General features: G+C 34.4%; 1 protein-coding gene, 2 non-coding genes and 1 pseudogene across 5 annotated transcripts in view; 2 read left to right on the top strand and 2 right to left on the bottom strand.

Annotated features, from left to right (window-relative positions):
* The window catches only part of Baz1a (bromodomain adjacent to zinc finger domain 1A), a 112,700-nt gene that overhangs the window by 11,016 nt on the left and 74,539 nt on the right, over nt 1-27,145 (top strand). For all 3 annotated transcript variants that reach the window (XM_077799713.1, XM_077799712.1, XM_077799711.1), the window contains one exon: nt 2,423-2,701. In XM_077799713.1, the coding sequence (XP_077655839.1) occupies nt 2,423-2,701 (279 nt within the window). The remainder of the gene's footprint in view (nt 1-2,422; nt 2,702-27,145) is intronic.
* Trnav-cac (transfer RNA valine (anticodon CAC)) lies at nt 2,251-2,325 on the top strand. The gene has a single exon. It is a non-coding gene; the product is annotated as a tRNA-Val (tRNA).
* Nucleotides 15,982-17,199, bottom strand: LOC113200277 (DNA primase small subunit-like; annotated as a pseudogene).
* Nucleotides 17,170-17,276, bottom strand: LOC113200929 (U6 spliceosomal RNA). The gene has a single exon (XR_003303096.2). It is a non-coding gene; the product is annotated as a U6 spliceosomal RNA (small nuclear RNA).

Raw genomic sequence — 27,145 nt, 5'->3', positions numbered from 1 at the left:
TTTAATGGACTTTCCCTACATCTTATTTGGAGATCAAGAGTACTATATGGATAACTTAAACAGATAAATATTCTAGCCAGGAAATAAACTTATAGCAATTAAAATACTTTTAGAATGATGAGAGAAGGAAAGAAGGGGATTTCAGGAAGGAAAAAAAGTTTAAAAATAATGACTTAGGGCTGGGTTGTGGCTCAGTGGTGGAGTGCTTACCTAGCATGTGTGAGGCACTGGGTTCAATTCTTAGCACCACATATAGATAAATAAAATAAAGTTCCATTGAAAACTAAAAAATATTTTTTAAAAATGACTTAATTATATTGGATACATATAATTATTGAAAAGTAGACCAATACTCTATAGAGAAGGAAAAAAATTTACCCATGACTTAACACTTGATGGCAGCCATTATTAACCTTTTTACATATATCTTAACTTTTTATACTTTTTAAAAATATTTATTTGTAGATGTGCCTTTAATTGTAGAAATAAATATTTAATATTTAAATAAATATTTAAAATATTTATTTATTTGTAGATGAACACACAGTATCTTTATTTTTATGTGATACTGAGAATAAAACCCAGTGCCTCACACATGTGAGGCTAGCACTTTGTCACTGAGCTACAGTCCCAGCCCCTAACTTTTTATACTTTAAAAATATTTTATTGTAAAATGATACATTATAAAAACTTACACAACTTAGAAATAACTTAGAATCATAAAAAATGTTTCCTTTCTTCAAAGGGAACATCAGCTTATAGTACATATACAAGCAAACACATTTTTTTGTGGCTAAAATTAAGCAGGTAAGGTTGTGTATTCACTATAGCTATGGAACCAACCTAGGTGCCCTTCAGTAGATGAATGGATAAAGAAAATGTGATACATATACACAATGGAATATTACTCAGCCTTAAAGAAGAATGAAATGATGCCATTTGCCAGTAAATGGATGGAACTGCTGGAGGCTATCACGCTAAATGAAATAAACCAAACCCTAAAAAACAAAGGCCAATGTTTTCGGATATGTGGATGCTGACTCAGAATAGGTGGAGTGGTGGTAGGGGAAGTAGAGTTTCACCAGATTGGGACAAGGGGAAATGGGATAAGGAAGTGGGGGGATGGGAATGGGAAGGACAGTAGAATGAATCAGACATAATTTTCCCATGTTCATATATGAATACATGACCAGTATAACTCCATATCATGTAACGCCAAGAAAAGGAACTTACTCTCTCTGTATGTGCGACATGTCAAAATACATTCTATGGTGGGGCACCATGGCGAACTCCTGTAATCCCAGTGGCTCTGGAGACTGAGACAGAGGAGAATCACAAGTTCAAAGCCAGCCTCAGCAACTTAGTGAGATCCTGTCTCTAAATAAAAAATTAAAAAGACGGGCTGGGGTTGTGGCTCAGCGGTAGAGCACTCGCCTAGCTCTTGCAAGGCACTGGGTTCGATCCTCAGCACCACATATAAGTAAATAAATAAAGGTCAATCAACAACTTAAAAATAATTAAAAAAATTAAAAAGAGCTGGGGGTGCTGGGGTTGTGGCTCCAAGATAGAGCACTTGCCTGGAATATGTGAGGCACTGGGTTTGATCCTCAGCATCACATAAAAATAAATAAATAAAAATAAAGGTATTGTGTGCATTTACAGCTTAAAAAAAAAAAGCTGGGATGTGGCTTAGTGGCTAGTGCCCCTGGGTTCAATCCCTGGTACCCCCCCCCCCAAAAAAAAATACATGGATGGACAGAAAGACAGGAGGGTTCAAACTGGAAATAGAATTGTTTTTATTTATTTTTTTCTTATTAGCAATGTTAACAACTCTTATTCTTTTTAGTGACTGCTTTTTCATTATGTGAAGTACCATTATTTATTTCACTTTCCTCTATTGTTAGATGCTTATACTTCTCAGTTTTTCACTATTATGTTAAAGAAAAAAATTATGGCTGAGTACTTTTGCATTGACTAGTGTTTTGGCTGCTTTTCAAGAAACTTTAAAAGGAAAAAGAAAGGTTGAGTTTATTTTCAGTTTGACTCTAGATTTCCAAACTGCTAGAATTTGAAGTCCAATTTTTGCTGATGTGCCTTTAATTGTAGAATATAAATGTCTATTTTAAATATATTTTGTCTTGGGCTTGTCTTAATGTATAAGTTGATCAGCTACTAAACTCTTGTTTGAGTTCTGTGACTCCATGAAAAACTTTGCTCCAAAGGCATGGAAAAAACCTAATAAAAGGGGCTGGGGATATAGCTCAGTTGGTAGAGTGCTTGCCTCACATGCACAAGGCGCCCTGGGTTCAATCCCCAGCATCACCAAAAAAAACAAACAAACAAAACTAATAAAGGTATCAGTTTTTAATGTAAAATTTGTAAAATGATAGGTAATGGGTTTTTGTTTTTGTTTTTTAATCAGTGACTTTTTTGAACGAACCATTCTGTGCAACAGCCTTGTGTGGAGTTGTGCTGTGACGGGTAGACCTGGACTGACATATCAGGAAGCACTTGAGTCAGAAAAAAAAGCAAGACAGAATCTTCAGAGTTTTCCAGAACCACTAATTATTCCAGTTTTATACTTGACCAACCTTACCCATCGTTCACGCTTACATGAAATTTGTGATGATATCTTTGCATATATCAAGGATCGATATTTTGTTGAAGAAACTGTGGAAGTCATTAGGAACAATGGTGCAAGGTAAAGTACTTTTAATTTTTCCTCTTGATAAGTATATAATCACATTGCTCAAAGGTAAAAAAACAAAAGGGTAACCTGAGGAAATCTTCCTTTTTACTGTCCTCTAGCTACTTTGTTAGCCACAGATAGCTTTGTTGTTACAAAGCTATACATAAGCCACTAAAAACATGTACATGCATGTGTCTGTGTATCTAAAACATACAGGTATACATTCTTTCCCCATTTTATAAAATAGGTAACATGATTCTCTATAAACTTTTTCACTAAAATATCTCAGGGATCAACCCATTGCTATATAAACCACCTTTCTTAATAATTTACTGTATAATAAATTCCCATTTGTGGAAATTTGATTTTTTAAGAGTAAAAAACTTTTGATAACCATATCTACCTAGTCCTCATTATGTTACCTAGTACTTTAAACACAATTGTATTCTTGATGGGTTTTAGTATTTCATTTAACAAAACTAGACCTGGGTTTATATATTCCTTTTAAGTTTCTCTTCTTTAAAAAAAATTTTTTTTTCATGTAGCTTTGTTGAGAGACAGTTCACATATAGCTCCCCCATATAAAGTATACAATTTAGTGTTAGATCTTTTCTCTTTTACCCATGTCTTCCAGAATAAAGTTTATTTTTCATATAAGAAAATTGAAAATGATATAATCTATGGCTCTAAGTTGATAATTGTCATTATTGAGCTGGGAGTATAGTTGGGTGGTAGAGTGCATGTATGAGGCCCTGGATTCAATTCCCAACATCAAAAAAAAAAAAAAAAAGAAAAGAAAAGGAAGGCTGTAATGTTAAACTTTAGCAGTTTTTGTTTTGTTTCTGTTGGTTTTTTTGTTTGTTTTTTGTGGTGCTGGGCATTGAATTCAGAGCATCACACCTGCTAGGTAAGTGCTGTAATTCTGAGTGATATCCAGCCCAATTATATTCTTTATTGTTTTATTTGGAAAAATTATTGTGAGTTTATACATAACTTTAATAATGTCTTAACTAATATAACATTTAGTTGTTAAATGCTACTCTACATTAACCTTTAAAAAGCTAAGCAGTGTTTATATTAAGATCTAAAATTATTTTGGCAAATAATCCAGAAAGGTCTTTAAAATTATAGAAGCAACATGTAGTCCTCCTGCCACGGCCTCATGAGTAGCTGGAATTGTAGGTGTAAGTCACTGTACCCAGCCCACATGGTTTTAATAAAGTACATTTATCTTTGCCTTTTGTTATAGTTTGAAAAGTTATAAATTTTTAGTTTTATGAGAGACAGATAAAGATAGTAAAATGTCTAGACTTTAGACTTAATACTGATCTTGTTGGACAATGACATCCTTTTAGGTTATTTTGAGATTAAAATGACTGCGCATATATATGTGTATGTGAGGCACACATTTTATTTATTTATTTAATTTTATTTTTTTCCTTTTTTTATTAGCTATTCATGATATTACAATGATCTTGGCAATTCATACATTTGAATCATTGAAGTACAACTTCTCATTTTTCTAATTGTACAGATTGCAGAATCACACTGGTCATAGAGTCACCTATATACATACAGCAATCATAATGTCTATTCTATTCTGCTGCCCTTCCTATCCCTCCTGGGGCATACATTTTAAATCTCTATATAAATAGAACGTAGTGGCATTTTACTGGGATTAGTGTTGTTATTGACTTGAGGCTTATATGGTTCTTAATATTTTTCTCTATTATTGACTAATTTGTCTACTGGAAATTATATTTTCTTTTATAACTAAACTTTAAAGATGACTTATAAGTTCTTTACCTTATCCTAAGTTGTTGTATATATATAGTCTTGTCCCTTTACCATACTCTTTTTATTTAAATTTTGGTTAAAATAAATTTTAAGATGTTAATTGGCCTAAGCTGACTATATTGGAATTGTGCCTTCCACCTATGTAACTACCTATATAACTTTTTGGCAAGTTATAAAACACCAGTTTTTCTCTCCTTGATTTCTTGTAAAGATTTTATAAAGTAATAGAGAAATGGATAAGGATCATTTTTATGTTGGATTAGTTGGCATAGGTACTTTGTATCTACTCACCACAATATTTTGTTTTCTCTCTTTTTTTAAAATTTTTATTTTTTAAATTTTTTAGGTATAGATGGACACAACACAATGCCTTTATTTTTATGTGGTGCTGAGGATTGAACTTGGGTCCCGCCCGTGCTAGGCAAGGTGCTCTACCGCTGAGCCACAATCCCAGCCCTCTGTTTCTCTTTTTTAAAGATACTTTTAGTTGTAGATGGACACAATACTTTTATTTTATTTATTTATTTTTATGTGGTGCTGAGAATCAAACCGAGTGCCTCCTACATGCTAGGCAAGCACTGTCCACTAAGCTGTAACTCCAGCCCCTATTTTTTTTTTTTTAGCAAATTATTTTTTTAATATTTTTTGGTGGTTTTTATAATTTTTTATTGGTACATTATAATTATACATAATGGTGGGATTCATTGTTATACATTCCTACTTGCACACACATTAATATTCTTATTTTTAAATTTACTTTTAAGTATCCCCCCCTGCCTTTTTTTTTTTTTTTTTTTTTTGCTTTCACAGTTATAGATTTGGTGCTTCTTCCCCTACCCTCAAGACTTTCTACTTTGAAATAAGCAATCAGCTAACATTTTTCTAAAAAGTCCTTTGTCAGTGCTATAGCAGAGTAGTAAAGAAAAACCATTGATTTTTTGGCTAAGGTAGGTGAAAGGAAGAATAATTTGATTCATTACTCTCTCCATCCTAATAGCTACCTGCTTTGTCTCCCAGATGTGTTCACATTGGTTTTATACTTCATCAGAGCCAATGGAAGAAGTGAGAGGACTGGGGGGTCTTGTGAAACAAATATCAAACTGAAAATCATGTTTATCAATTTTTTTTTGGAGTGAGGGGCGTTACCAGGGGTTGAACTCAGGGGTACTTGGCCAATGAGCCACATCCCCTGCCCTATTTTCTGTTTTAGTTAGACTGGGTCTCACTGAGTTGCTTAGTTCCTTGCTGTTGATGAGGCTGGCTTTGAACTCTTGCTCCTCCTGTCTCAGCCTCCCAAGCCACCATGCCTGGCAGGTCTATTAATTTTTTTTTAAGACAGATACGTTACATAGGCGTTTTTTAATTTTTATTTTTCGTAGTTGTAAATGGACAGAATTATTTATTTTATGTGGTGCTGAGGGTCAAACCTAGTACTTCACATGTGCAAGGCAAGCACTTTGCCACTGAGCTACAGCCCCAGCCCCAGGTCTATTAATTCTTAAATACTTACAGATGCTTTATGTATACATTATATCAGTATGTATGAAGCAAGAATTCACTGTCTCCATTTACAGATGAGGAAACAGGAATTCAAAGAAGTTAAAGATTTTTTAAAAAATTATTCAACATATATTTATCTCCAGTCATTTGCTTGCACTGTTCTTAACGCTAGAGCTACAGCCGGAACAAAACAAAAGCATGTAGCTTCCATTCCAGTCTTAAAAGTCGTAAATGATAGATTTAAATTCAATTAGGACTGACAGAATTCTAATTTCTTTCACTGTATGCTTAGTTTGGGGTTCTAATATTTATTTTTTATTGGTACTGGGGGGTTGAACCCCGGTGTGCTTTACCACTGAGTCACATCTCCAGGCTTTTTAATTTTTTATTTTATCACTGAACCACAACCCCATTTCCAATGATTTTAAGGATACATACTGAGGAGTGGTATACTTGGATCATCCATACATTTATATGGTGGTTCCATACTGAGTCTTTTGAGGAACTTCCCTACTGATTTTCGTAGTGGTTGTACTAATTTGTACTAATTTACAATCCTACCAACAGTATAAAAGTGTTCTTTTTACCTACATCCTCTCTAGCATCTATTATTATTTTTACTCTTGAAGACGGCCTTTTCTTCTATATTTATTGACCGTTTATATTTCTTCTTGTGAGCAAGTGTCTTTATAATTCATTTGCCTATTTATTAATTGGGTTTTTGGGGGGAGTGTTAGGTTTTTTTTTAGTTCTTTATACATTCTAGACATTAATGCTCTGTCAGAAGTGTAGCCAGCGAAGATTTTCTTTCATTCTGTAGGTTCCCTCTTCAAGTTCCTAATTGTTTCCTTTGCTGTGTAGAAGCTTTTTATTTATTAACTCTTGGCATTATTTCCAGATCTTTAGGGATTCTATTGAGAAAGTTGTTTGCCTATGCCTATATGCTGGAGTGTTGACCCTACATTTTCTTCTAGGAGTTACATAGTTTTTGGTCTAAGGTTCTACATCTCTATGGCTAAGGTAGCAGGTAATTTAAACTCTGAGCTTTAGTCTTTTTTCATCTATCAAGTGAACCCTTTCCTTACAGGGTTGCCTCACAGGATAAAGTGACAGGATGAAGGTGAATATTTTTAAGTTGTATTGTATAATATTGCTATTTCGTATCAGTATCTTGTTAATATTTGAATTTCTTGATTAGAGGCCATAGAGTTAGTTTCTTTCCTTTCTCTCTCCCTGTTTCCCTTCCTGATGTCCTCTCCTTCCATCTTTTCTTCCTTGAGATATGAGGATTTAAGAATAAATTAATAATTTCAGTATTTTGGAAAGATGTTTATTTATTTATTTAAGGCAGTCATTGTAAGATTTGTATGTGGTCTAGAAAATGACACATAAGGAGATTTTAAGGCATCTGGGTTTCAGTTAACTTTATAATTTTCTTTTTAACAAGGCTGATAATCATTGTTTAATAATGGGTTGGAAGGATGATGAGGTAGAACACAAAAGCATGCATGATTCACCCATGTTCTCTTTAATACCAAAGTATTAAATCCAGAAAAGGAGGTAGAAATCATACAATAAATAAACATTTTATACTCATTATATTGAATCATCATTTGAGAGAATTAGAGTTTGAGAGAATCTGAAAAATTACTCAAAATATAATTATGCATTTGGTGATTATTTATATTAAAGTGGGCTTTGGGCAACCTATTTTCAGGCATTTTTATAACTAGATTTTCAAACAGGACTAATTTGTGCTGCTTTTCTGCAGTGTCCACCTGTAACCTCATCCACTTCACCAGTTCTACCATTCTTTGTATCTGGAAGAAATCTCCAAATATCTATTGAAATGTTGATTTTTGTCAAGAGTCTATGAAAGTCTACATTTTAAGCCACACTAATGGCTTTGGGATATGTATTAATTCCATTTAGGGTAGAGGTCCTAATATGTGCAAGAATAGAAAAGACAGAATTATATCCCATCTATGTATGACATATCAAAGTGCATAAATGCATTCTACTGTCATGTATTACTAATTAAAAAAAAAGAATAGAAAAGGTATTACAGAGAAGAGAGCTTCTAAAATTTTGTCTACCTGAGGGGTTAGCACCCCTTAAAGATTCTATATACAGCTATGGTAAATAATCTCCCATTTTGCTAGAGTACAGACTTCTTAACAGTTCAAATTCCTTGGAACACAACTGTGGACCTTAATGTTAGCTGAAAATCTAAGATTGAGTAAGAAAATCACTGCCACAACATCCATGTGTGTTATTTCCGATTTGACTATAAAAGCTACTCAAGAGCCTATTGTCCTAAGTCTTGTACTAAAATTGAAAGATTAGTGTTGTAATTATCATGTTGTTTATGTTCCTTTTGAACATTTTTTTTTTTTGTCACAGGGAGAGCTTTTGTCAATTTGTGCATACAAGTATTTGAGTGACTACCACATTAAGGCTGTAGATAATATATAAGAATGAATAAGAGTCTTTTCCTGTATAGAAACTCACAGTTTAAAGGAGCTAAGGATGTTTATGAAGGACTAAAAGAAATAAAGTGTTATAAAGGCATAGTTAAGATATTATGGGAGTGGAAAGAATTCAAAGCAAATATGAAGCAACAGATGGCAAAAGATACTTCTGAAAGTAGGTATAATGCCATAAGAATTGGCACCTAATAGCAAAGAAGGAGCTGCACTACACATTACCTACATAAATATACTGGCCTGAATCAATGTATAACTTGGTAGTATTAGAATACATTGCAAAGGGGGACTGGGGCTATGGTTCAGAGGTAGTGCACTTGCCTAGCATGTGTGAGGCACTGGGTTCAATTCTCAGTACCACATATAAATAAAAAAAAAATAAAGGTCTATAAACAACTGAAAATTAATTTAAAAAAGAATACACTGCAGAAGGCTGGGATTGTGGCTCAGTGGTAAAGCGCTCGCCTAGCATGTGCAAGGTGCTAGGTTCGATCCTCAAGCACCACATAAAAATAAATAGAGGTATTGTGTCCCACTACAACTAAAAGAAAAAATTAATAAAAAAGAATACATTGCAGAACCGAAATTATGTCAACATATTTATTGAGCTTTTCCTGTGTGCTAGGCAGTGTTCTAGATGCTTTATAGAACACTGCCTTCTTTTTAATTATCAAGATAGGTGACTCATAATATTTAGAAATGTTATATGTTCCACTTATCAAGAGTTATAATTTTTTTATATAAATCTACTGAACACACTGGTGTGTGCCTATAATCCCACCTACTTAGGTGGCTGAGGCACCTGGACAATTTACCAAGATCTGTTTCCAAGTATGTGTGTATATGTGTAACCTTTTAAAATCTGCTTTTTTTTTCCTATTAAGAGCTTTATGTATATGAGAGAAAATGAAAAGTGTAGATTTCATTTCCCAAATGCCCCTTTCAGAAATAATCACTGTCAAAATTGAATATATAACTTCAAGTTCAATTCTTATATGAACTTTGAAAAAAAATGACAAGCAGCCTTTTCATTTTGTAATGGTATAGATCTTTTCTCATATTAGAATAGAGATGTGTACCATTTCTAATTGGTTTTGCTTGAAATGGTTTTATTGGTTCCTAAAAACCTTACTTGGAAAATTGCCTTTCTGTGAAGATATTTTAAATTACTCTTTTTGTTCTGCCCCAGGTTAGTTCTCTTGAAAATAATAAACAGCTTTTTTGAGGGAAGGATGGAGTTCTTACATGTTGCCCAGGCTGGTCTTGAACTCAGTATGCTCAAATGATCCTTCTCTCTTAGTGTCTCTCTCTCCCTTTTTTTAATATTTATTTTTTAGTTGGACACACTATCTTTATTTTTATTTTTATTTGGTGTTGAGGATCGAACCTAGGGCCTCGCACGTACCTGGTGATCGCTCTGCCGCTGAGCCTCAACCCCAGCTCCGACCTTAGTGTCTTAAGTAGCTGGGATTACGGACACATGCTACTACTTCTGGCTTGAACTTCATTTTCTTTCAAATAATGTTTGACCATGAGCTGAATAATAGAGCTTTGACCAGTGTTTGTTAACTCAGTAAAATGGCAAAATTATATTTGCACTAAAGAGTTTAATTGATAGCTTGGTTTTCCCAAATATTATCTTCATATTTTTGGATTTAAAATTTAAACCATTTAATCTAGTCAAGAAGAGACTATGGTTTAATATTGCTTTTAGAACTACCTTGGAAAATAAAGATTATAAATTTTTTAATTGTATAAACTGATAATAATGTTGGCATCAAATGATCTCAAATCAACAGAGCTCTTAACTGTTCTCAACTATTAACATATTTTCCCTCTGGACCATCTATGTTGTATTGGTAGAATGCTTTAAGCAATTTGCACTAAAAAAGTAAGTTATTACTGTAAAAAGTCCATGGACTTTTTATCTTTGGAAAATGGACTTTTTATCTTTGAAATCTTTTATATTATTATCTTTAATTCAGTTGATGAATCATAATTAAAATGTATTAATATTGAGGACAAAAGAGATACCAAATAATTGATAAGATAAACATAAAAGATATATGTGATAAACAAATAGTTATTTTGATTTAAACATACACATGTGTGGATGCCAGTGACTAGGTCCAGATGTGATTAATCAAGAAGTCTTTGGAAAAAGATTGACTAGAAATTTGAAGGAGAAAAAATCCACATAGATTAGCAGAAAGGGTTACAAGAATCAGGCTGATTATTTAGGATCTTATTTAGGATCAAAGGAAGTACATAGAATTTCTAACAATACATATTAGTTAAATTTGGGGTTGGGGATGTGGCTCAAGCAGTAGCTCGCTTGCCTGGCATGTGTGCGGCCCGGGTTCGATCCTCAGCACCACATACAAACAAAGATATTGTGTCCTCTGAAAACTAAAAAAATAAATATTAAAATTCTCTCTCTCTCTCTGTCTCTCAAAAAACAAAAAAAAACATATTAAATTTATTATAGTTCTTTTTTAAGAACTATAACATTTGTTCAGATTGTACTACTGACTTTTTAAGGTCAGAGTTAGTATTTCCAGGCCAAATAATGTCCTAAGAAATATCCTAAAATTTTTGTTTCATCAGTTCCTGATGGCCCCAATATGTTGATAATACAGTGTTTTTAGATGTATTTTTTATTCTAATTAGTGTAATTTTTAATTTTTTTTAAAAAGAAGGGTATTGGGGATAGCTGTGATTTCTTTGGAATTCTAAGAGTAGAACCATCTTTTTTAAGGGATGCTGTATGTATCAGAGACCTGGATTTACAAAGTAATTGAGTTCTGGATTGTCAGTGCAAGTTGAACAATTAAAATTTAAAATATATATTTGTATAATATAAATTGGGAGATATTTCCTGGGAAGTGCTTCATATACCCTAAAAGTCAATAAAAAAATCACAAAAATAAATGAAAATAGAAATTTTTTTTCTCAGCATGATGGATAGATGGATGGATGGGTGGGTGGGTAGGTACTGAAGATAAAATGTAGGGTACTTTACCATTGAGGTACAATTCCTCAACCCTTTTTATTTTTTAATTTTATGAGAGGGTCTTGCTAAGTTGCAGAGGCTGGCCTTGAACTTGTGGTCCTCCTGCCTCAGCCTTCTGAGTTGCTGGAATCACAGGCATGTGCCATTGCATTCAGCTTGAGCATGTTTAATTTAAAAGGTATATGAATCTGTGTTGTGGGCTGGGGTTGTGGCCCTAGCATGTTCAAGGCCCTGGGTTCGATCTTTAGCACCACATAAAAATAAATAAACAAAATAAAGGTTTTGTGCTCAACTACAACATACATATATATATATAACCAATCTGTGTTGTAAATGTTTCTGCATGGAATCAACTGCCTGACACTTCATGAAAATAGTTCAGTGAAGTTTAAATTTACTTTCTTTAGTATTCAAAGGACTTTCAAATTTCAGTGGCCCTTAGGAACAATCTGTGTAATGCTCCTCAAGAAAGTTTTTGAATGTATGGGGCTGGGATTGTGGCTCAGCGGTAGAGCACCCGCCTAGCACTGGTGGGACCCGGGATCCTCAGCACCACATAAAAGTAAAGGCATTGCGTTGTGTCCATCTACGCCTAAAAAAAAAAAAAAAAAAAAAGTTTTTGAATGTTGGGGTTGGGGGTAGTTAGTTTCTATGGCAATTTCTTTATTGATCCTTTGTGCTAATGCCAAGTACAGTCAGCTGAATGTACACCAGGACTAATTTTCACTAATAGAGGGATCCTGAGGTAAGAGAGATGATAAAAATGAGGAATATAAATTGAGGTTCACATCTCTTCCAGTATGAAAGAAAACCCAATGTTTATTTGCTTTATTTTATGTCTCAGAATTTAGTATTAAAAGGTTGGTGAAATAGAAGATATGTATTTCTAAACTTCTTAGTTCAAAATGGCTGGAGAATATATCATCTAACAAAAGATGGGAGACTGAAAAGCTACTTCAGACCTGAAATCCCTGATGGAATTAAAAGAGAATCTTATATCTACATGGTTATTACACATTTTCAGGTCTAAAAAATTAGAGGATTAACTGAGTAAGATCTCTCCCACATCTTTTTCTACTTCCTGTCACTGTCTATTCCACTTGACCAATAAAAGACTACAGGGTTTTTCTCCCCACATATTTTTTTTATTGGTGCATTGTAATTGTACTTAATGGTAGGATTCAGTGCTATGTTTTATACATGCACAAGATTATTTTTTAATGAACAACTTTCTGTTTAGATACTTAAACTAAAATTTTGCCTGCTCAGAATAATTTGTTAGTTTCTCATGCTTTTTTGGAGGCTTATCGTTTTTTACACTTAAGTAAAATTCATTTGAACTGTGATTCTCAATTACAGTTTTTATTTCTTAGATAAATTCAGAGGCCATCCCAAGATAGAAGTTAAGGGAAAATTAAGAGAAAGAACATCAGGGCTGAGGCTGTAGCTCAGTGGTAGAAAGCTTGCCTAGCACATGTGAGAGACACTGGGTATTGTGTCCATCTACAGCTAAAAATAGTTAAAGAGAGAGAGAGATAAATAAATAACATCAGCTAATATAATTCTCAATAAAAAGAAAGAATGGTAAAAGTACAAAAAAAAAATGGGCTAGGGCAGTGGCCCAGTGATAGAGCACTAGCCTAGCAAATGTGAAGCACTGGGTTCAATCCTCAGCACCACATAATAAATAAAATAAAGATGTTGTGTCCATCTACAACTAAAACAGTATATATTTAAAAACTACTTATTCAGCACTAGGTGAAAATTTTTATTTAAATTAAAAATGTCATGAATAATTCTGAGCATACTTCTTTAAAAAAAATTAAGATCCTGATAGTGAATATTGTAGATTTTGTGGTTCATATGGTTTTGTCACAACTATTCACTCTGTTTTTCTAGTACAAAGGTAGCCATAGATGATGTACACATGAACAAACATGGCTGTATTCCACTAAAACTTTATTAATGAGCACTTAAATTTGAGTTTCCATGTTTTTACATAGCATGAAATATTCTTTTTTAAAAAATATTTTTAGTTGTCAATGGACACAATATCTTTTTTTTAATCATTATTTTTTAGTTGTAGTTGGTCACATTTTGTTTATTTATTTTATGTGGTGCTGAGGATTGAACCCAGGGCCTTGCACGTGCTAGGCAAGCGCTCTACTGCTGAGCCACAACCCCAGCCCCCACAACCCCCTTTCAAATATCTTTTTATGTATTTATTTTTAATGTGGTGCTGAGGATTTCACCCAGTGCCTCACATGGGTGAGGCAAGCACTTTACCTCTTAGCTGCAACCCTAGCCCATGAAATATTCTTTTGTTTTTTATTTTGAACCATTTAAAAATATATAAACAAGCCAGGTGTGATGGCATACACCTGTAATCCTAGTGGCTAAAGCAGCAGGATCAAGAGTTCAAAGCCAGCCTCAGCAGAAAACGAGAAGCTAAGCTTCTCAGTGAGACCCTGTCTCTAAATAAAATACAAAATAAGGCTGGAGATGTGGCTTAGTGGTTGAGTGCCCCTGAGTTCAATTCCCACTACCCACTCCTCCGCAAAAAAAAATAAAGAAAAAAAAATATATAAATATTCTTAGCTAGAAGGTCATACAAAAACAGGTTGATGGACTGGGGCTATAGCTCAGTCGGTAGAGTGCTTACATTGCATGCATAAGGCCCTGTGTTCAATCCCTAGCACCTCCAAAAAAAAAAAAAAAAGTTGTACATACTCCTGGTACAGAGGAAAATCTTGAACAAGAGTTGTTGTGGGATAAAATGCCTGAGATCCCTTTTTTACCCAGAATCTCAAGAGTATGGCATACAAAGGTGGTGTGGTATGGTGAAAAGAGCCTTAAAACAGTGATTGTAATAGTTAGCTTTTGCTGCCTAACAAACTACACTCCAAAATTAGTGCCTGAATCAGTATTCTCATAATTCTATGGTTGCTATAATGCTTTTATGCTTTGTGCTGACCTAGTTGAGCTGAGACTGTTTAGGTCTTACAGTCTCGGATAACTTACTCACAAATCTGGGGCCTTAGACTAAGGATGGCTAGAGTCTACTTTAATGTGACTTCTCATTTTTCAGGAGGCTAGCCCAAACTTGTTCCTAGGGTGGTAGAAATGTTCCCTGGTCCATGTTCTTTAGTGTTCCATATGCTAAAGCAAGTCACATGAGTAAATCCAGGGTAAATGTGCGAAGGGATTAGAAAAGTATGATTCAATTCAACAGTTAGAGCAACCTGCCATAGTGGTTAATATTCATTAAAAGCCTGGTGGTAGTACCTGGCATGTAAAGCACTCAGTAAATGTTTAGGTTCCTCCCATACTATAGTAAGTAAATATGCCTACTCTGGTGAATTATTTCTAGGCAGTCTCTAATTCTCTTATATCATAGTCATTGTTCTTGAGGGTTTCCTATATGTTGTTTTAAGATATAACAACACCAGTAGACTTTTTTCTCCCCAGTCCTGTGGATTGAACCCAAGGTCTCCCATGCTAGTAATATACATATATACATAGTATCCATTACTTCTCTCTCTTGGGGATTGCACCCAGGGGTTCTTAACCACTGAGTCATGTCCCCAGCCCTTTTTGGATTTTATTTAGAGACAGGGTCTCACTGAGTTGCTTAGCACCTTGCTAAATTGCTGATGCTGGCTTTGAACTCTATCCTCCTGCCTCAGCCTCCCAAACTTCAGCCTCCCAAGCCTCTGGGATTACAGGCGTATGCCTCCATGCCTGGCTACTTTCATCTGTTATTGATTTATTTCTCCTATGTGGAATGAATACTCTTGGTTGGAATTAATACTTTCTTCATGTTTATTGTTAGCATTTTAAACAAATTTTTCCATTTTCAGATAATTATAGGTTCACATGCTGTTGTAAAATAATTTTCTACAATATTATCTTACAGATTTATAGTACAGTGTCACAACAAGGATATTGACATTGATGTTGAGATAATCATGAAACAGAACATTTCTATTACTATAAGACTCTTTTGATCTTTTATAGTGATACCCACTTCTCTCTTGTTCCTATAGCCTCTTGGTTTTGTTTTGTTTTGTTTTCCAATGCTAGGGATTGCCTTTTTAAAATCGTAAATCGTTAAACTTACAATTTATTCTTCAGATTTTCAATTTTCTGGAACAGATGTGAGACTTGAAATTTGTATTGCCAGTGATAACTTTCACATTTGAAAATCTTACTCAGCTTTTATTTATTTATTTATTTTGGTTCTGCCATATTTATTTGTTTTTTATTTTTAAATATTTATTTATTTTTTGATTGTAGTTGGACACAATAACTTTTTTAAAATTTATTTTTATGTGGTGCTGAAGATCAAATCCAGGGTCTCGCACATGCTAGGTGAACACCCTACCACTGAGGCACAACTCCAGCCCTCTGCCATATTTATTACAAGACTCTTGAAGTATTTGATCCTTGCTTAAAGGTAGATGATATCCACATTTATTTGAGGGGAGTTGTTATCTTCAGAAATCTTTTTGTATATCACTCTTCTTGAGAAGTTCTCCTTTTTGGGATTTTTCCAGGGTTTCAAGAAACTGTTCAGATATTTCACATAAGATGCTAGACTGGCCTTCTTATGATCTTTGGTTCTGTGTTTGATATCAGATTCAACTTCAATCTCCTCTTTTTCTTTAATGAAAATGACATCCAATTCATGGCAGATGGAGCTTATAGTTGGAATAGTAAGTGGATCAACTGATCCACTTTCTTAAATTGATACACACAGAAATGTGACCTGTTTTAGGATGAACACTAAAAGAGCTCTTCAGTAAGTGATTGATTCTTTTACTAACTTTGATATCCAGCTGTGGAAAATAGTACTGGAGCAAAATCTCCCACTCCAACCAGGGTTCACATTTTCATTTTTGATATTCTGGTTTGTACTGGCTACTCTCTTCAAATGTTTCCGTTGCTGAAGCGAACTGTGAGACTTTTGGAAGTCTTTTTTGAAGATCTTCATGGAACAAGGAATTAGGAACAAGGGCTAAAATCTTATCCCAACTTTCTGTATTTTCAAGAATATCATGATCAACCAAGGCATTTTCTTCAAAGTATTTTAAAATTATGTTTATAGATTCACCCTTGGGTGAATTTTTTCACGTAGGTGAACTTTCTTTTTTTAATATCTTAACTGTACTTTACAAGAAGCAAATACTCAGGGTGTGGTGGGGAGGTTGTGGCTCAGTGGTAGAGCATTTGCCTAGCACATGTGAGGCACTGGGTTCAATTCTCAGCATCACATTAAGAAATAAAATATCGTGTCCATTTACAATTAAAAGTATTTAGGGCTGGGGCCGTAGCTCAGCGGCAAAGCACTTGCCTAGCATATATAAGGCACTGGGTTCGATCCTCAGCACCACATATTAAAAAAAAAAGTGAACAAATAAAATAAAGGCATTCTGTCCATCTACAACTACAATTTTTTTTAAATTTAAAAGTATTTAAAAAAAATCCTCAAATACTCAACTATTCTAGAGGATAGCAGAGGATAGCTTTCCAACTCATTCAACCCAGACCCAACAATGAACACTTCACCTTCCAGAACATACTCAGAGTTGAGGCTTAAATCCAAAGTCCTCCTTTAATGCTCAGTTGATGATGTGGATGGCTATTGTCATGAGGGTCCAGCACTTTGAACATATGTCTGCAGAAAAAATATGGAATGCTTCACGAATTTCCATGTCATCCTTGCTTAAGGGTCATGCTACTCTTCTTTGTGTCATTCCAATTTTAGTATGTGTGCTGCCGAATCGAGCAACAGTTCTCTAACTTTTAAAATGAATTTAACATAGACAAAATCTGTGTAAAGCAATTAGTGTTTTTTTTTAAAGAGAGAGAGAGAATTTTTTAATATTTATTTTTTAGTTTTCGGCGGACACAACATCTTTGTTTGTATGTGGTGCTGAGGATTGAACCCGGGCCACATGCATGCCAGGCGAGCATGCTACCGCTTGAGGCACATCCCCAGCCCAGCAATTAGTGTTTATAAAAGACCTACCATACCTAATTGGAGATTACTTTTTCCTATCACCTGGGATTTGAATTGGATACATATAATAGAAAAACTTTTAATTTTTTGAAAATTTTATTTATTCTAATTAGTTATATATGAGAGCAGAATGTACTTCATTTCAAAAACTTTTAATTATATAAGCATAATAGAATTTCTCTCTATATAAAGTAAGTCCAGAAGTCTGTAGTATAGGGCTAACATGACAAGACCAGAGTCAGCAAGAACTCAGACTTTTTCTTTTGTTTATTACAACCATATTGAGGTCCTTGTTTTCTTTCTTTAGGATAGTATAAGATAGAGGAAAGTCAAGAAATCTCTTCCTATCAGCTCTTCATATTAAGACCTGTTTGATTGTTTAGAAATACTCTTTTGTTTTAGATACTTCTTTTTACACATTTATTTTTTATTAAGAATGAAATAAACAGAACTTTCTGGAAGAGTGGAAGTTCACCTTCCAGAATTATATAATCCTTTCAACATTTTTGTACATATAATTATGATGTTGTCTTATTCATTTAATACACTTAAAACATGCCCACATACATAGTTTAAAAGCAGAATTTACAATTATTCCACTTAAAAATAGTTTTAAATTTTTGGTGGTATCACTTAATAAGAAATCTACCCCCTTAAAAAATTTAAGTATACTATTGTATTGTAAAACTATAGGCAAAATGTGATATAGCAGATCTCTATTACTAATTCATCTTTGTACTTGTTGAATAGTAACTCCCTGTTCTACTCTCTGCTTCATTGAATTTGAATACTTTAGCTATCTCATTTAAGTGAAGTCATGCAACATTGGTCTGTCAATGACAGGCTTATTTCATCTTACCTAATGTTGTCGAGGCTTATTCACATTGTCACATATAACAGTGTTCCCAGAACAACCCAATCCTTGTATGTGAGAACTATCCTCAAAGTGTCATGAGACCAAAGAAAGAGGAAATCAGATCCAGGATTGCACAGAATGCAGTTTATTAGTTCACTTACTGATGGAAGTGTGGCCCGTGGGTGACAGCAAGACCAATTAGATCTCTGCAATTTGAGTTAAACAAAACTGACTATATCCTAGCTGTAGTACACTTGGTTTATCTTAATATCAAAGAGTTAGGCACAACCTTGGAGCTGAGGTCTGGTTGTAAAGCTCCACCTACCACACTAATGGTTTTGTCTATTTATAATTTGCTAGGAAACTATGCAGGAAAAACTAGGTAAGATTACTCTGGGGTAATTGTGGTGGTTAAAATCCAAGATGGCTGTAATCATGTCTAGCTTAATCTATACAGACAGTATTTTCTTCTTATTTATAGCTGAATATTTCATTATACATAGGCACCACATTTATCTATTCATCCATTAATGAACACTTGGATTGCTTCCACCTTTTGGCTATTATGAATTATTATGAATAAGTGTTTTAGATACTTACTACTAAAAATATAGTAGCTTTTCATACTTAATGTTTTGTTATCTCTAATATTTACTCATGGATCCTGTATCCATACAGCAAGGTTATCATATCTTGCATGTTTACATCAGACTGTTAGGCCGACATAAAACTGAGCTTACAAACACTTGATTAATTAATTTGAATATACTAGTTGGGATTTTAGAATTTTTGGTAAGTTCTAATTAATTGGTTGATGTTTCATCCATACTAATCAATATGGATTTTAAAGATAATTTTGAAGCCCAAGGAGTTTAAACAGAATGATAATAATATCCAGATGCTGAGAACTAATTAGAAATATGTGGGGTTTAATTCCATTTACTTTGCATTTAGAATTTTCTTGATGAATATTTTTATTTGTACTGTGTATCTTTTAATAATGTGTTTTTGTCTTCATAAAGAATCTGATGATTCTTGTTACAATATTCAGACTCATAATGGGTCAAATGTCTATTGGAGAAATAAATTCCTCATGGATTTAATTATAGTAGTATTAATAAGTCTATAAAGAACCTTAGAACAATTCAAAGTGAAATATTCTTTGGGATATGCTGATTAATTAATCTAAAAAGTGAAGAATTATAAACAAAGCAGTCTTTTCTTGACCCCTTCTTCCCAATGATAAGTAATCAACATAATTTATAGTCTTTTTGTGTGAGATAGGAGACTTCCTTGAGTGGTCTGGTTTCTTCCACTTAAAATAGGTATTACAAAACTTCTTTTTTTTTTTTTTTAGCTCAACTTCAAATTTACTTTGTTTCTGCATTTAAAGTTTAATTATCTAAGTGCAGTGTTTATTTAAATGTATTTTAAGTTGTAGATGTCACAATATATTTGTTTTATTTATTTTTTTTATGTAGTGCTGAGGATCAAACCCAGTGCCTCACAGGTGCTAGGCAAGTGTTCTACCACTGAGCTACAACCCCAGCCCAGTGCAGTGTTTTTAAATTAATGTTATTTCTATATTGCAAGAAAATAAAAGGTTAATGAGGCAGCACAGAGCGGCTAGGAGTGCCATAGGTTTAGCTATCCATTTTTTTTTAAATATTTATTTTTTAGTTTTCGGCGGACACAACATCTTTGTTTGTATGTGGCGCTGAGGATCAAACCCGGGCCGCATGAATGGCAGGCGAGCGCGTTACCGCTTGAGCCACATCCCCAGCTCTAGCTATCCATTTTTAAAGATCCAAATGTGGTGGGAAGTCGCTTATCTCAAGTAGATCTTCCCAGGCTTCTTCTGGTCTTTCTCCTTAACTTCTACCCCAAATGCCTTGTAAAAATTCTGCATGTGTCTCAGTTCTAGAATGTGTTATGATTTGCTTTTGTTTTTAAAAGAGATTTATTTATTTATTTTAGTTGTAGTTGAGCACAGTACCTTTATTTTATTTATTTATTTCTATGTGGTGCTGAGGATTGAACCCAATGCCTTGCATGTGGTAGGTGAGTGCTCTACTGCTAAGCCACAACCCCAGCCACAGAGTTTTTATGTTGAGATGTAAATTAGACAATGAGTATTGAAAACATCTTTTTAGTGGAAAGATGTATATACCATTCCAGAACATTCTTTAAAAGGCTGCTTCTATGTCTAATTGTCACTGTTACAGATTTATGGCTTAATTCATGTCAATAAATTACAGACTTTTAAAAAGATAGAATACATAATTACCTAAACAGGATTTGATCTGACTTCCTATAGTTTTTCCTCTTTAGAAATACTGGTTTATTTCTACTAGCCAGTGGTGAAAGTCAGACTACAGGTTTTTTTTTTTCAGTTGTAAATGGACACAATATCTTTAATCTCTTTTTTTTTTTTTTTAATGTGGTGCCATGGACCGAACCCAGTGCCTCATATGCATACTAGGCAAGCGCTCTACCACTGAGCCATAACCTCGGCCCCAGCCTATAGTTTTTTAGAAAACATTTCCATTTGCTACAAATGTAGGTTTGGTAAGTGTTTTCTCAAACTTTATTGTTAGAACAACAGCAACTAAAAGTTTCTTTCTTATTGTAGTAAACAAAAATTTTACCAATTAAATCATTTTTTTAAAAAAATTCTTTAAATTTTAATTTATTATATATGACAACAGAATGCATTACAATTCATATTATACAAATAGAGCACAATTCTTCATATCTCTGGTTGTACACAAAGTAGAGTCACGTCCTTCACATCAATTTAATCATTATTAAGTGTGCTGTACAGTGACATTCAGTGTTGTGTAACCATCACCAGTATTTCATCATCCCAAACAGAAACTCTGTACCCATTAAGCAATAACTCCTCATTCTCCCCTTCCCCCAACCCCCTTATGAGTTTGCCTATTCTAGATACTTCACATAAGTGAAATCATATAATTGTTCTTTTGTGGCACTATTATCTAATAAAAATCTACTAGCTTCCCAAAATTAATTAGCTCTAAATAATATTGTTTGTTTTTCTGGAATTTTATGATTCTGTTTATTTTGGCAGTAACAAAAATTCATCTTAGAAAAAGAAGGGAATTATCAGTTTTTTGAATTGATGAAAAGATTAAACAGCTAAGTCTGAAATGGGAAAAATGCAGCTAAGACTAATGAAAAACAGAAATAAGAGAACCCTTTGCATCTCCCCTTTCTTTCCTCTTATAGGCTTTATCTTCTGCTGTACTGTGGCCCTCTTATGGCAGGAAACATGGCTGTCACTAGTATCAGAATTTTATTTTATAGATTCCATGAGAGGGACTGATTTTCACTTTCTAGATTCTAAGTTTTAAAATCTTGGAAAAGATGTATTAACTCAACAAAAAGCTTCTTGCACTTTATCACCTTATTCTATCCACCCTTTTAATTCTGCCCAGCCCTACTAATAGCCATGTGGAAGAGGTAGGGTATGGTAAAACAAAGTTCCTAGAAGAACAGAGTTAGCATATGGACAGGCAGTCTTGTGGATGCCCATGATATATTAAAACTTATTTGTAGTATGAGATGACCAAATGAATGATGTAGTGAGCAAAGTCTCTAATCTTGGACTATTTTTTCTGGTATTGAGCACATTAGGTATTTATGTGATTAGGATATTCTTAGTTAATAAAACCTCCTCTAAGATTGCTAATTATAGAAGTGTCATAGATGTAATTCCAGAGGGCTCTCTCTTTTTAAAAATTTTACTTCTAACTATGTCTTGCTTTTGTGTCATTTTAAGAACATTTTCACCATCTGCAAAAGAAATCTGTGCCTATGAGCGCATACTATGTATTGCCCTTTAAGTTCTCTTCCCCAAGTTCCTGGCATCCACTCATCTACTTTCTCTCTGGATGTATCTGTTCATATAAATGAAATCCTACAATATATGGTCTTTTGTGTTTGGCCCTTTTCATTTAACATAAGATTTCAAGGTTCAGCAACAGAATGGAATAGACAATATGATTGATGTATGTACATTCCATGTATGTATTATATGTCAAAATACATTCTGCTGTCATGTATGACTAAAAAAAATAAAAATAAATCGTATAGTTAAAAAAATAAAATTAAAAAAAAACAGATTTCAAGGTTCATCCATTCTGTAGTATGTATTATTATTTCATTCCTTTTTTATTTTTGGCTAAGTAATATTCCATCATATAGATATATACAACATTTTAATTATTTATCAATTGAAGAACATTTGTATTTCTACTTTTTGGTTATTAGGAATAATGCTGCTACATTCATATACAAATGTTTGTGTGGATATATGTTTTATATGTATTAGATGTATACTTAAGTGTGGAACTGCTAGGTCATATGGTAATTTTGTTTAACCATATGAGAAATTGCCATGCTTCTTCAAAACAAACTTATAATTGTGACTCTTAGAGATGAAATAGATTTTTTTTAAATGACTAAATTATTAGAAGTCAGGAGGGAGTCAGTTATATAGAGCTGAGATGAAAATACCCAGGGAAAGTATATAACTATTGAGAAATATGCAATACACTTTTAGTAGTAAGAAATAAGAACCAGTCAAAAGTTGGGTGTGGTGGTACATGCCTGTAATCCCAGTGATTCAGGAGCCTGAAGCTAACCTCACAAGTTCAAGACTAACCTTAGCAACTTAGTGAGATACTACCTCAAAATAAAATATTTTTAAAAGAGCTGGGGATGTGGCTCAGTGGTTACGCTCCCCTGGGTTCAATTCCCAGTACTTAAAAAAGAAAAAGAACCTGGCAAAGAGGGAAAAGGTATGGAGGTAGATATGTAGGGAAGGTTTAGGACATTTTTAGAAAAAAAGGGAATAACAATGGTTTACGGAAGTTACAACTAAGACAAGACTGTTAGCTTTGTTGACCAAAAGATCAGGGACTTTACCAATCAAAAAATAATAAAGGAGCAAAAGGAGGATCAGGAGAGAGGGGGGGAGGGGAGGGAGAGAGAGAGGGAGGGAGGGAGGGTGAGAATAGGAAGAGAGAGGAAAGAGGATATTGGGGGGACTGAAGTCAAATTCCTTGTGTATATGTTTTTGTCAAAATGAACCCTATGTATAATTGTAATGTTCTTTGATGGGACTGGTTCTTTTGTAAGATGACCAAAATTGTGAGGGTTTTCAGAGGGTAGGGAAGTGGAGGGACCATATAAACTACATATTCAAACCACCTGCCAGTAAATGGAAGAAGAGGAAGATATTTAGTATATGAAAAGTTTTTGTTGTTGTTGTTGTTTTGGTTTTGGTGGTACTGGGCATTGAACTCGGGCACTCTACCACTCAGGGTCTCACTAAGTTGCTGAGGCTGGCCTCAAACTTGTAATCCTCCTGACTCAGCCTTCAGAGTCACTGGGCTTACAGGTATGCCCCACCACAACTGGCCAAAAGTATTTTTAAGACTTGTGAAGACATGTGAGGAAGCTCTGGGAAAGGAGACACAGCACTAAAGAACACATTATATATTGATAGGAAGAAGCTATAAATTTATTTTTTTTTAGCCAAGGAAATGGTCTTTAATAGAAGCAAAATATATACAGAACAGGTACAGATGTAGGTTTTCTTTGCTTGGCTTTCTCCTTGCTGTTTTGACAATCAGTGTATTTCTACACAAGGGGATATTTATTCAGATTCTCCTCTTTGTTCTTGCAGTCATCTTTGGCTTCAGCAATGTCAGGTTCCAATGAGTATTAGAGAACTGGAATCTCTAGAAAGCTGGAGAATGAATATAAGTTTTCCAGGGTATTGAATACTATGTGGCTAGCAGAGTAAGGCTAAACATACACAGGAGATGAAACAAGACGAGTGGTATAGGATGAAGAGCCCTTTGACATAGTAATATGGAGAGTTATGATAAATATGGACATTTTGGTATTGAAAAGAAGAAAAGTCAAAGATCCTAAGTCAAGATCTTTTCTCTGTTTTTTTAACATTAAAGAGCTGGGGGCAGGACAGGGACTTGAGAAAGAAGAAAGTTTCAGAAATCTCTTTGAGAACCAACAAAAATGATACCATAATAATAAGATCCTAACCTCGAATTCACAATGGACTTGTGGTTTCGAGGCAGGAAATAAAGAAGTTGGAATAAGAGGGAGTGTGGAGAAAGCAGGTGCCTTTTTTTCTTGCACTGAAAATTGGCACAGTAGAAATGGGATTCAGGAATATTTTAGATGTAGTGAATGAGTCTGAAGTTGCAGTCCATAAAATCTAGATGGAATGTACAGAGTAAAAGAAGCCAGAATAGGTTTTGCAGTACAGTTCAGTGGTAGAACTTGTTCTTAGAATATATGAGGCCCTGGGTCAAATCCCCAGAAATCCCCAGCACCAAAAGCAACAACAACAAAAGAAAAAAAAAAGAAGAAGAAGTAGTAGAAGCAGCAACCAGAATAGGGACCATAGAGTTAGTGAACAGGAAACCTTCCAGAAATCAAAAAACATTTCAAGGGGCTGGGGTTGTGGCTTAGTGGTAGAGTACTTGCCTAGCACGTAAAAAAAAAATAAAAAAATAAAATAAAGGTATTGTGTCCAACTACAACTAAAATATATTTAAAAAAACATTTCAAGATTTTTGGTAAGTATAATAAGGAAATGGTCAGGAAAATTTTGAAATTAAAATGTTAAATACTGCGCTGGGGCTGTAGCTCAGTGGTAGAGCGCTTGCCTCGCACGCGTGAGGCCCTGGGTTCCATCCTCAGCACCACATAAATGAAGGAAGGAAGGAGGGAGGGAGGGAGAGAGGGAGAGAAAGAAGGAAGGAAGAAAGGAGGGAAGGAAGGAGATATTGTGTCCATCTATAACTAATTTTATATATATATATATAAAATTAGATGCTTTGAAAAATGATAAGGCCAATCTGTATAATGAGAGATTATGCCAACATTTTATTTTCTAAACAGTTAACTTTAATTAAGAATGTAATTTTTAGGGGCAGGGGTTGTGGCTCAGGGTGAAGTGCTCACCTAGTACGTGCAAGGCCCTGGGTTTGATCCTCAGCACCACATAGAAATAGATAAATGAAGGTATTGTGTCCAACTACAACTAAAAACTAAAAAAATTTTTTAAAGGAATATAATTTCTAGCCTTGCATGCACAAATCCCTGGGTTCAATCCCCAGCACCCCCCCACACACACACACAAAAAAAGTATATATATAAAATTTCTAGCCGGGCACAAGGGCAAACACCTGTAATCCCAGCAGCTTGGGAGGCTGATGCAGGAAGATGGCAAGTTCAAAGACAGCCTCAACAATAGCAAGGTGCTAAGCAACTCAGTGAGACCTTGTGTCTAAATAAAATACAAAATAGGGCTGGGGATGTGGCTCAGAATTGAGTGCCACTGGGTTCAATCCCCAGTACCCAAAATAATAATAATAATTTCTAAGAGAGACAGACAATAATAGTTGAAAACTTAAAATACCCAACTCTCAATAGTGGATAGAATAATCAGAAGATAAGGAAATAGAGGACTTGAGCAATATAATAAACCAACTAGACCTAATAGATATAAATCAGAACACTGAAACCAACAATAATGTACATTCTTCTTAAGTGCACATGGGACCTTCTCTAGGGGAGACAATATACTGGGCCACCAATTTGGTCTCATTGGATTCCTTCCTACCCCTTTGATACTGGGATTTAATCCAGGGCACTTTACCACTACTCTACGTTCCCAACCTTTTTGGGTTTTTTTGTTTTGTTTTGTTTTGTTTTGTATGAGACACCATCTCAGTAAGTTTGTTTAGAGCTTTACTAAATTATCTCAGCCTCCCGAGCTGCTGGGATTACAGGAGTGTGCCACTGTACCCAGCCCTCATTGGATTCTAAAAGATAGATACTTTCATTAATCAAGATTCTTGAGAGAGAAAGAAAAAAGAGAGAAGCAATAGTAAATATATGGGAAAGGAGAGACATGTGAAGGAAATTTATTAGAATTGGCTTACGCAATTATGGAAACCAAGAAGTCCCACAACAGGCCATCTTCATGGCTGGAGAACCAGAGAGGCCAGTAGCATGGCTCAGTCCAAGTCTGAAAAGGCCTTAGGACCAGGGAATGGATGGTCAACTCTCAGTCCGGGGGTAAAATCCTGAAATTTAGAATCAGTGGTTGCTGATTAAGGACTGATCATCTTCATTTAGTCCATAGACTCACCCCAAAATAATGTTTTACCAGCTATCCAGGTTTCCTCTGATCCAGTGAAGCTGATGCCTAAGATTAATGGTCACATTATCATACAAAGTATTTTCCCTGACCACAACAAGAGAACTGGAAAATTCACAAATTTGTGGAAATTTAAATAACCAACTCTTTTCTTTTTAATTTTTTTTCAGTTGTTGATAGTCTTTATTTTGTTTATTTATTTGTGGTCCTGAGAATTGAAACCAGTGCCTCACACATGCTAGGCAAGTGCTGTATACCACTGAACTACAATCCCAGCCCCAAATAACACACTCGTAAATAACCATTGGATTAAAAATAAATCACAAAGGAATTATAAAAATAACAGTATACCCAAACTTAACCAGACACAGCAAAAGAAGAACTAAAGGGAGATTTTATGGTTATAAATGGGTGTGTTAAAAAATAAGAAAGATCTTGGGACTAGAGTTGTGGCTCAGTGGTAGAGCTCTCACCTGGCACGTGTGAGGTACTTGGTTCAATCTTTAGCACCACATAAAAATAAATAAAATAAAGTTATTGTATCCATCTAACTGTAAAAAA

The sequence above is a fragment of the Urocitellus parryii genome, chromosome 6, assembly GCF_045843805.1.
Source record: "Urocitellus parryii isolate mUroPar1 chromosome 6, mUroPar1.hap1, whole genome shotgun sequence".
Classification (NCBI taxonomy): domain Eukaryota; kingdom Metazoa; phylum Chordata; class Mammalia; order Rodentia; family Sciuridae; genus Urocitellus; species Urocitellus parryii.
The sequence above is the reverse complement of the archived record's forward strand: the minus strand, read 5'-3'. Positions and strand labels throughout refer to the sequence as shown.